Raw genomic sequence first — 12,380 nt, 5'->3', positions numbered from 1 at the left:
GTGTCGACATTATGCACCTCTAAGGAGTACTGCTTGCATTACACACCTCTAGGGGGTACTGTCTGCTTGACACACCTCTGGGGAGTACTGCCTACATTACGCACCTCTAAGGAATACTGTCTGCATTACACACCTCTAAGGATTAGTGTCTAAATTACACACCTTTATGGAGTACTGTCTGCTTCATTATACATCTCTACGGAATACTGTCTACATTACATACCTCAAAGGATTAGTGCCTGCATTGCGCACCTCTAAGGAGGCACTATATGATGTACTTACTCATCTCAAAGGAGTACTGCCTGCTACATTATCAATGTCTAAGTAATACTGCCTGCTGCTTTGCACCCTCCTAATGAGTACTGTCTGTATTTCACACCTCTTGGGAGTACTGTCTACATTAGTCCCCTCTACCGAGTACTGCTAGTGCCTTCATTACGCACCTCTACGGAATACTGCTTGCATTATGCACCTCAAAGGAGAAGTGCCAGCATTACACACCTCAAAGGATTAGTGCCTGCATTATGCACCTTTATGGAGTACTGTCTGCTGTGTTACATACCTATAAAGAGTACTCTCTACTTCATTACTCACCTCTAAGGAGTACTGTTAGCATTACACACCTCAAAGGATTATTGCCTGCATTACACACCTTTATGGAGTATTGTCTTCTGCATTGCATACCTCTAAGGAGTACTCTCTGCTTCATAACACACCTCTAAGGAGTACTGTTAGCATTACGCACCTCTAAGGAGTACTGTTGGCATTACGCACCTCTAAGCAGTACTGTCTGCATTATGCACCTCTAAGCAATACTGTTTGAATTTCACACCTGTAAGTGTCTGTACAACTATTATTACTATGGACTGTATAACCAGTCTGCATAGCAACAATAAAGCTACTAAAAGGACATTGGCTATATAATTGTGACATACTGAAATACTTATGTAATAAGTATGGACTTGATGTGAGAAATTCCTATCTGTGAAAATTAGCTAGCCATTAGTACAGTGCTTCTTTTAGAAGCTAGCTAGGAAACTTAATATAGCTGTGGTTAGATTTTCCTGCAAACATTCTATGTTTACTGCACTTTAATTTTCCCTGTGTGTCAACCTACTTATATTTTATTCTGTATTTGTCTTTTTTTATTATTTAAGTAAAATCCATTTTAATTGTCTTTAAGATATTGCAGCTGATATTTATTTATTACAAGTGCATTTATTCACTGTTACTTAGCTGAGAAGAGGATAACCATTTCCACTAAGGAATAATAAACTGTAAGGGCCACACCTTTGAGACTGCTTTGGCTGACTACATGTGAAAGTGATATAAGTTGACACAATAGTAGTAGCAGACAGGTAACTGGAAGTGTCAGACTTTCATCAGAGTGGTGGCAGTACTACCAGGTCCAGGAAGAAAGCTGGCTGGAATTGGAGAACTCTATCAGCCTTCCCTGGAAATTGTATGCATATGTGCAAAATTATACTTTGTGTGAAAGGTAGTTACCATGGATAGAGGGACACTGATAGGTATTGGTTAATGGAAACAGCAGTGTGGCTCTGTACATGAACACTGTGTAGCCTGATTTGGGTTTGGAGGTTGAAGACCATTATCCAAGACAGTAGTGCATAATCCCTCTATGCTTCTAGTGCCAAAGTTGTATTTTGTGAATTATTCTTTGAAACAGACTAGGCGATAGCATCTATGTCACATCTGGTGGCAGAGTTATCACCATCTCTTCACATTTAGTGGCAGTGGAGGCCTAATGCACATCACATGTATAGTGTGTGTGACACATTTGGCATGTATGCTAAGTACACTAGCAATGGTACACAGCTGACAGTGTCAGTGGTGCAACAGGTAGCACATTTACCTTGGTGGTAGAAGGCTGTGGGTTCCATTCCCACATAAGTAGACAGACTGCTGACACAGCAGTTTAACATAAGAGGAATCCTGCACTCCTGAGAACGTCATCCTTCAGATAAGATATTACACCGAGGCCCCATCTGCTTGAGTTGGTGATAGCTCAGGTGGATGTAAAAGGTCTCACAACACCTATGAAAAGAGTAGGGGATTTTTATTTACAACTTACACACAATATATTTATATATTTACATGAAGAACTAACATTTCATATTACATTTCTTCATTGCTTTACATTCGTACAGCCCCCCACTCTTTTCTCCATAATCACTATTTGATTTGTATTATAATATTTGGTAAGATCCATTTCCCATTAAACATAACTTTAACCTTTCATTCCAAATCATCCAGATTATACCAAATTTTTTTATCCACATTATTAACAAATTATTTACTATGCTTTGCCTACAAACTATATCAATCATTTCCATGCTTATTTGCTAATAATCTTTTAATTCTTTAACTATTTTACTTTCTATTATCTTTTCCCATCATTTTAAACTCTTGTACATGTGGTAAAGACATGTTCTGATGTTTTTAACTTTCCATAATACAAACAAACTATCTCATTCATTTTTTATAAGTCAGATTTCCTTTAACAGGAAATTTGTTAATTTGTAACCTCCATAAAAATCCTAATATACAACATTTTTTCAAACACCATCTATTTATGGCTTCAGTTTTTTTTCTTTTGTTAAATGTTCCCAAGGATTCACATAATAATTGTTGTCATAATTTTGTACCACCTCTTCCTGTTTTCTTCGATTTTATCTATACTTAATTAGGACACTGTCATTTTTTCTTGCTACAGCCTTATCTCTTCATTTTCCATTCCTTCTCTCTTTTATTCATTTTAAGTTCCGTTCTTTCTTCTATTTTTCCTTGAATATATTCATCACTACTTTATTCTCTTTTACACTTAGCTGTTTCATAACTTTATACAAATTTAAAGATGCTCCATACACTATCAGATTTGATGGACCCAAACTTCTTTTATCTTTTTCATATACAAAACTCCTCTTTTAACTGGATTCAGTCTAAATTCACAAAAAAGTTGAAAAATGATCTCAGTAATACACTAGCTAAATATATTTTCCCTATCAATATTGAATTTATCAAGTAGATTTTTTATGACAACTTATACCTACGCCACATAATGTCCCTGTAAATTTCTCAGAAATTACTCCCATTGCTCCTTTATATACTTTCCAAATTCAGTTCCTAAAGCTGATATTGTTTTCCCAAAATGTATACCCTCTACATCTTTGTGACCTCCTAAACCCTTACAGTTTTCTTTATTAATATTCAAACCAGCTTCTTGTAAACTATTATATACATTTGTAATCACTTTCCCATTTCTTCACCACATTTTGCTATTAATATTATATCATCAGCATAAGACACAGGATACTTTACCACCATTTCTTCTATACATTTACTCTTATTTAACTCTTCATATATTCCTTTTATCACACTATCTATAACTGTTATAAACAAAAAACTGTTCCATTAGACATCCCTGTTTTATACCTCTTTTCATCTCTATTTTTTCACTAAACCTACCATTTCTGAAATCTGAATTTTCGTACTTTTAATATATTGATTCACATACCTTTTTTATTTACACTAAAATTATATTCCTCCATTAACTGTCATAAGATATTATGATGTACTGAATCAAATGCTTTATTTATATCTATCACTATTAAATTTGCTTCTGTGACTTTTCTTAATATCTAGTTGTCTAATTATTATTAATACCTATTGAATTCCTTTTCCTCTAATGTCATAAACATATTATTTTATTATAAAATGTAATTTGTCTTCTAGTCTTTTCTGTATTACTTTCATGGGGTGGGAGTTGACATTAGGGGTGGGAGATTGGCATAACAGTTAAAGTGTTTACCTTACAAACACAAGCTGCAGGGTTTAATTTTCGGATGGGCTAACTGGATAGGCTTATGGCCCACAAAGGTAGTTAGTCTAGTACTAACCTATGAACCTATGAATAACTTATAATCACAATTATTCAGCATTACAGGTCTCTAGCTTTTAATCTCATTTTTCTCCTTTTTTCCATATAAATCTCATTATACCTTCACATATTTCTTCATAACTTATTCCACCATTTAACCACTCATTAAATATTTTTATTAATATCTCTTTTTTGCCTTATCATTAATTTCACATACATATGTATCCTATACCATCTAATCCAGATGCAGCATCTATATTTACACTCTTTATTACTTTATCTATCTCATCTATTACAATTTGATGTTGCAGTTCTTTATTTATTTCTTCTATAAATTGTTTTAACTTCCACATACCTTTTCTTTTCACTCCTCTTTCCATCACCAACCCTTTCACATATTTAACAACTATATCCATTACTTACATTGTTCTACTTCAATTTTCCCATCACTATTCTTCATTACTCTCGTTACACCATTATCCTCTTTAACTTTAGTACTTAAATATGATGATACTTTGTCCTTCTTTCCCTGCAGAAATATATTTGCCGATATAATAACTCGAATTTTCACTTGAATTTTTGATAAATTTATTCTTCTTTCCTAAAATAATCCTTTTCATTTCTATGTAAACTACTTGAAATATTATTTTGAATTTGTCCGTATTCTTTTTTTATCTTTTCATCCAGTATCATTCTCCCACATTAAATACATCTTCTTATATATTTCTTCCAATACTATCCTCCACTCTGAACAATTCTTATAAAACTTTTTCACCGTTAAGTGATCTTTCCATGGCTTTGTTATTTCCTTTTGATTATTCTTACTCCTTTTTTTCATTTATTGTCTTAATATCTTTTCCTATTCTGATAAATTATTTTCATTTATCTCAATCCATATAATCAAATGATGTGAAAAAAGCATTTATAGTTCTTGACAAAAGAAATAATCTATTTATGTTTGAAATCTCCCTCTTCTTTGTGTGTCCTCACATAAGTTCCATAATGTTAAACTTCCACATTTTAACATTTCCTCCATTGCCTTTTTATCTATTCTACATTTTTATATAAAAAACAATTAATACGTCAAGCGTATATAGCATTCACAGGGCAACCACGACTCAAACAAGTTTCAAAAAAGATAATACTTAGTAGCGACAAATGCATACTGCACGAACTGATAGACGAACAAATAATTTTATTAAATAGCGAGCGCTTTCACCAAAATGGCTTCTTCAAGCTTTGCAAAACATAAACAGCATAGATATCCAAATACTGCTACCAAAGCAGCAATTGGTTTGCATCATCAGTGACATCATACTGACCATACATATTCACATCTTAAATTTTAAAGTCTCAGCGCTACAAACATAAATTGATAAAATAAGCATTTTCATAATGTATGCACCTTATGCCTAATAAAATTAACTTACAAATTTATACAAATATGTAAAAATATAATATATATATATATATATATATATATATATATATATATATATATATATATATATATATATACCTCAGCGCTACAAACATACAAAGAGCAAGTCCATAAAACAAATGTTGAAATCACAACCACACAAACTACATGTACCTAAAAACTACATATACCTAAAAAACATTTGGTGTATTAATTGTTTTTTATAGTTTATTGGGCACAGGAGCATTTACTCTCAGGCTGTGCTTCTTTATTATAATTTTTGCTATTCTACATTTTTGTTTAAATCTTAAATTACACTTAAAATCTCCTGTGATGTGCTTAGTCACTATACCATAATTTAATATGTCTAAAAATATTTTCTCCTTTTCTTTATATAACACATAAGCATATATTGCTCTTAGTCTAAAAATGTTTCCCTCCCATCTAAAGACCACTACCATCAATCTTCCTAATCTAACCAATGTATCATCTGTCTAGAATTTTAATTCCTTTTCTATACACTATAGCAAACATTACCTGGCCATTTTTCATGTCCCACATTCCGTATTATACCACCAGGCCATAATATCTCTGTGTGTTCTTTATTTAAATGCCTGATATCTTCTAATGCAATCAAATCGACATCACAATCTTTATTCCAGTTCTCCTAACTATATCTTTGATACTATTAAGATTAATCAAGAGAATTATAAGATTATTTACTACTTTTCTTTTTAATTTATAAGAATTTTTTTAATTATCCATTTCCTTTCATTTTTTTTTTACTTTTATTCCTAATTTCTGAACTTTCCTTTTTCAATATTTAACTCTTTTTCCCTATTGTATTTTTCTTCTTAACTACTTTCCAATTTATATCCTCTTTGTCACTCATTTATGTCCCACTCTCTTTCTCCCCTGTAGATCAGTTTACATATCTCTTTAAGAAACCTTCTGTGGGCATGTACTATGTCCTGTGGGCATGTACTAAGTGTACTGATTACTGAGCATGTGCAGGGACAGAGTGCCACTTTGTAGTTAGCTGTTGAGATGTAAGCATGCATGTGTGTAAGCTCTGTCTGTTAATCATTTTGTTTATTTTTATTGAAGCTGTTATCCATCCTGATGTGTTTCTACATAATTCAGAATCTTAAATGATCTACCCCACCTGCTTGTCTTCTGTGTAGAGGGACGAGCGACATGGTGTCAAAAGCGGCATATCTAATGGCCAGAAAGAGCTCCATTTTCTCTACTTTGACTTTGAGAGGTATATACAGAAGTGAACCATCCTTGCTGCATGTATAATCTGCAAAAACAGGTCAGAAACAAATTTCTAATGTTAAACTTGATCAAACTATTTCTTATTTGCTAAATATGAAATGAGGCATACAGACCACTCTAAATGATATTAAATAAGTTGAAATGTCTGATATTACTAGAATTGTTCATATTACTATGGAAAATGTTTGAAATAAAGTCTGAATTGCATAAAATGAATAAAATAAGAGAAATGACCACACTTTTTTGCTAAGCATGTACTTTTCCATATTAACCGAGGCTATCCAAGTTATTAGAAGTGTATGAAGTGTTATTTAACAAAATACAGCCATTTCAGAATATATTTTGCAAAGTACAGTATTTCAAAGAGTTTATTGTGCATTTGTGTGTTACTGCAAGCTGCAGACAGGCAACTTATTTGTACATAATTACAAGGGTCATATTTTAGTGTGTGCTCAGGCACATACTTTGTTGGTATGGCTGAAGGATTTTGAAAATCAGGTCCAAAAGTGCTTTACAATAATATTCCTGAGAACTGAAGAGTGTTTGAGATGAAGTATGACATTTTCAAACAGGCTGCATTTTCTGATAAAGATGACCATACAAAGACATTCATCTACTTAATTTAGCTAGGTCAGAAGCCATAGAAAGGGAACATTCATTTGGGTATGCACCTGCTGTTTATGCTGAAGGGGGGGGGAACCATCATATTGTTGTACAGGCTGAGTCAAGGGAGGACCCTGAGTGCTTAAAATGTAAATTTAGAGAACTGTGTAGCCCCCAGACAAATGTTACAATGGAAAGACACTTATTTTACACAAGGGATCAAAAGCCAGGTGAAACATTTGCAGCATATATAACTGACCTGAGAAATAAAGCTAAAACTTGCAGATTTGGTGATTTAAGAGATGAGTTAATAAAGGAAAGAACTTGTGTGTGATATTAAAGATGATGCTGTGAGAAAGACTTTGCTTCATGACAGTGATTTAACTTTGAATAAGGCCATTGAGATTTGTCAGATATACAAGCTCACAGAAAAGCACACAGATATGCTTACAAATAAGAATGATTTAGAAGTTACTGCAGTAAAACTCACATAGATAGTATGCAGCATGTTATTAAAAGAAACAGGCCCAGGCATATGGCAACAGCTGTAGTCTCTGCCACATCCACTGGTAAATCCCAGAGCTTTCTAGCAAGTTCCAGAGTTTGCACAGCCTCAGTCAAGCATGAGGGTGAGTCAGCAAACTCAAAGCATGGGCCCCAACCTAGTTTCAATGCCAACTGTCGTAATTGTGGTAAAAGTCATGAATCTAAAAGAGACAAGTGTTTAGAATCTGGTCAACAATGCCCCAAATGTAATTAATGGAATAATTTCAAAAGGTTTTGAAAATCAAAGGGTGAATACTCTTTTAAAAGGGATCATTTTAAGAAACGAGTTGATCAATTAGACAGCAGTAATGTGGCATCTTCTACTCTTTATGTTGATGGCGTGTCAGTGCTTAATGAAACAGTAAATGAAGTTGATTTATGGGCCAAGAATGAAGTATTTTGCACTGTCCAGATAAATGGCAAACCCATAGAGCTCAAAGTTGATACTGGCTCAAAGTGCAATGTTATGTCTGTAGAAACGTTTGCTAGAGTAAGTTCTGGTGAAAGGCTTGATTTGGCAAAGTGTGCAAAGCTTGTTGCATATGGTGGTGAAGAAATTCAAACTGAAGGCTCAGTAATACTTTCCTGTTACTCTGCAGGTAGACGTTACAATTTATTATTTTATGTGGTCAAGAGGCATGTCCAGTCATTATTAGGCCTCAGAGACTCTTTGAAAATGGGACTGCTTTCATTTAATTAGGAAGGCCACCATGTTAGCTTCAAAGACAACTACTCTAATTTCACCCAGTCTGTTTTTTCTGTCTATGCTGATCTAATCAAAGACAAACTAGGTAAGCTTCCAGTTGTGTACCCCATGAAGTTAGACACAGATGTCAGTCCAGTTGTCAAGCCAGCCAGAAAAGTTCCAATAGCCAAGCAGACTAGAGTTAAAGCTGAACTAGATAAAAGGGTGCAACAAGGTGTGATTTGTCGAGTCGGTTCTGAGACTCCGACTGAGTGGGTATTTTCCATGGTGGTAGCTCATAAGAAAAGCTCAGATGACATCAGAATTTGTATTGACCCACGAGATTTGAACAAGGCACTAAAAATACATCATCAGTGGGTTATGCTACTCAACGCCAGGATTTTAAATCTCAAAATGCACGTGTTTGAAGCACTCCTTAGTATGGAGAACATCGACATCTGTGCAGTAACTGAAACCTGGTTCAAGGCTTCAGAGAGCACCCCAGCACTACTGGGCTACAAATCACACCACACATTCCAGATACAGAACATGGACTGAAACACAAAAGGAGGGGGTGTATCCATATTCATCAAGGATACCTACACCTCCAGATTAGTGGCACAGCATGATATCTCTGAGATCATCCATGTGCAACTAACATCGGGCAAGTCTGCAATGCAAATTCTGGCCTGCTACAGATCACCCTCCATGACCCAGGACCACCACTCCACCTTTCTGGGGACACTGGAAAACATGAGGGTCCTACTGAGCAACCTGATATTGGGTGACTTCAATTACCCTACCATTCACTGGGAAAACTACTCGAGTACAAACTCCCAGGCCCAGCGCTTCCTGGAATTCATCAACTGAAATGCCCTGGATCAGCTGGTAAACTCCCCTACCAGAGGTGAAAACATATTGAACCTGGTCATCACCAACATGGGTGACAGGTGTTCCACACTGGAGGTCAACCCGTCACTGGTTAGATCAGACCATAAACTAATCACTGTGGATGTCCACACCCCACCACCACCCCAACTAAGGAAACCACAATAAAAAACTTTTCTAAAGCAAACTTCATCTTACTTAAGGCAAAGGTGGTAAGTTTCACAGCCCACACGCTAAAGGATAACGCTGCCCAAGATGCAGAAACCTTTACAAATGCACTTTATGAGCACCTACAAGGATGCATGGATTGTGCCATCCCTAGCAAAACCAAGACTCACTCCTCTAAGAGAAGGAAACCAGTTTAGTGGACCCCTGCCATAAACAGTCTATACAATAGAAGGAGGAAACTAGTTCAGAAAAAAAAAAGCAAATCCCAAGAAGGAAAGACATCCCTGATCAGTATCAGTAAGAAACTAAGGTCCCTCATGAAATTATCCAAGGCTAACTTCGAAAGAAAAATAGCCAAGGATTCAAAAGATAACCACAAAGCCTTCTTTAGCTATGTTAAGAATCTAAGTGGCAACTCGCAGATATGCACTGAACTAGTGCAAAATAGCACAAAACATACTGAACCTACTGATATTGCCAACATCCTAGCAGATAGATTCAATGCCAACTTCACCCCCCTCTCACCTCCATAAGGGCCCACAACAATACCAGAAAAGTGTAGTGTCTCAAAAATCACAGATGCACAGGTGAAAACAGCCCTTTCAAAAGCCAAAAACACAGCGTCAATGGGACCAGATGGTGTCCCAGGCTGCGTCTTGCATGAACTACAGAACGAACTAACCCCCCACCTAAAGACGCTGTTCAACCTTAGCCTCTTTACAGGCTATGTGCCCATAGAATGGCACATAGCAACGGTTATTCCTCTCCACAAAGGAGGGGCCACAACTGACCCTGGTAACTATCGCCCCATAAGCCTGACTAGCCTGGTCTGCAAGGCTATGGAGCGCATCATCATGGAACTCATTAACAAAGACATTGGGAACCTCCAAACACTTGACCCGACCCAGTTCGGCTTTGTTAAGGGTAGATCATGCCTACTAAACTTGGTTGACTTCTTCGAGACAGTCACCAAGGCCATAGATGAGGGAAAGGTGGTTCACACAGCCTACCTTGACCTTGCCAAGGCTTTCGACACCATTCCCCACTTGGGTATTACAGAAAAACTCACCAGCCTGAACATAAATCCCTATGTCACGAGATGGGTTGCCAACTGGCTTACAGACAGAACTCATACGGTAAGAATAGCGGGCTCCAGGTCTGACTCTAAACCAGTCACAAGTGGTGTCCCACAAGGCTCGGTCCTGGGACCCCTACTGTTCGGCATATACTTCTCAGAAGTACAGGCAAACACAGGAGGACTATGGCTAACCAAGTTCGCCAATGACTGCAAACTAGGAGGCATAATTGACTCTCTGGCTGACACGGACATCCTCCAAAAAGGCCTTACTGAGACGGACACCTGGTGTCAAAGTCATGGCCTCAAGCTAAATGCCAAAAAATGCATAGTCATCCCATTTAGGAAAAACAAAACAACCATGAATTACCACATAGGTGGCAGCCCCCTTAATACAGAAGAGGTTTTGCAAAATTGGATCAGTCTTTGTATGATCTCTCAGATCATCAAGTCTCATGGTAGAAAAATTACGCACTTCCATAACATCAAAGTCCAAATTCTCTGCATTAAACTGTTCTGTGGTATTTCTGGGCAATCTGGAAAAGGTATCAGCCAGATAAAGAAGTTTGCCTTTTGTATAGACCACTTCAAAATTATACTTTTGTAATCTGAGCATCATTCTTTGTAGTCTTGCTGGAGATGTATGCTTAGGCTTCATTAAAATAGTGACTAGAAGTTGATGATCGGTCTCGATCTGGATAGCTCGGCCATAAATATAATCATGGAACTTCGAACATGCAAACACAATTGCCAAAGCTTCCTTCTCAATTTGAGTATACTGAACCTCAGTTTGGGTAGGAGTTCTAGGTGCACAGGCTACAGGTCTTGAAGAATAACTGCACCAAGACTGAACTTTGAAACATCACATGAAAGAACTACTGGTTTCTGGACATCATAGTGCCTTAACGTAGGAGGGTTGGCAATTTGCTGTTTGAGGTTATCATATGCTCTCTGGTGTTGTTCTAACCATGAGCAGTCAACATTTTTGTGTGTCAGCACTCTTAAAGGTGCTGATAACTCACTAAAGTCAGGGATGAATTTGCCCAAATAGTTAACCATACCAAGAAAATGCTGAAGGGCTTGGACATTGTCTGGAGCTGGCATCTGAAGAATGGCTTCTTGTTTGGACATTGTCTGGAGCTGGCATCTGAAGAATGGCTTCTTGTTTGGAAGGGTCTGGTCGTAAGCCTGTAATGGTAAATAAATGACCTACATAAGAAACTTCAGGTAGTCTGAATTTACATTTCAGAGGATTAAGCTTCACTTCCACTTCACAGACTCTGTCCAGAACTTTCCTGAGGTTTCTGTCATGCTCTGCCTCATCATTGCCTCCAACTAGTAAATCATCCACTATTATTGCACACAGATAGCCCGAAAAGATTTGCTCCATTGCATGCTGAACAACTTCACTGGCAACATTTATTCCAAAAGACATCCCGAGGAATCTTTATCTACCAAATGGAGCACTGAATGTAGTCAGTAGTGAAGATTTGCGATCAAGCATTACTTGCCAAAATGAACTCTTTGCATCTAAGACAGAAAAAAACAGTGGGATTTGGCATGAGGGTTGCAATCTCCTTGACTGTACGCATAGGATGATGAGGTCTTTTTAATACCTTGTTCAAGTCTCTTGGGTCAGTGCATCTTCTGATTTCACCTGAATTTTTTGTATGAGCAGCTACCATGGAAGACACCCATGGCGTTGGTTCCGTGACTGGAAAAATCACACCTTGCTACACCATTTTGTCTAAATGGACCTTGACTTTGTCCTGCATAGCTGCTAGAACTCTCCTTACAGGCCTAACCATTGGACTGACCT

At 36.8% G+C, this 12,380-nt stretch overlaps 1 protein-coding gene across 2 annotated transcripts in view; it reads right to left on the bottom strand.

Moving 5' to 3' along the window:
- The window catches only part of LOC122811168 (gastrula zinc finger protein XlCGF26.1-like), a 300,270-nt gene that overhangs the window by 240,264 nt on the left and 47,626 nt on the right, over positions 1 to 12,380 (bottom strand). The window contains exon 3 of one of the 2 annotated variants that reach the window (XM_044082836.1): positions 6,484 to 6,621. The exons of the other annotated variant lie outside the window; for it this stretch is intronic. Within the exon in view, the coding sequence (XP_043938771.1) occupies positions 6,484 to 6,621 (138 nt within the window). The remainder of the gene's footprint in view (positions 1 to 6,483; positions 6,622 to 12,380) is intronic. 2 annotated transcript variants of the gene reach the window in all.

This window comes from Protopterus annectens, chromosome 1.part1 (assembly GCF_019279795.1).
Source record: "Protopterus annectens isolate FY-2018-M chromosome 1.part1, PAN1.0, whole genome shotgun sequence".
NCBI classification, from domain to species: Eukaryota; Metazoa; Chordata; order Ceratodontiformes; family Protopteridae; genus Protopterus; species Protopterus annectens.
The sequence above is the reverse complement of the archived record's forward strand: the minus strand, read 5'-3'. Positions and strand labels throughout refer to the sequence as shown.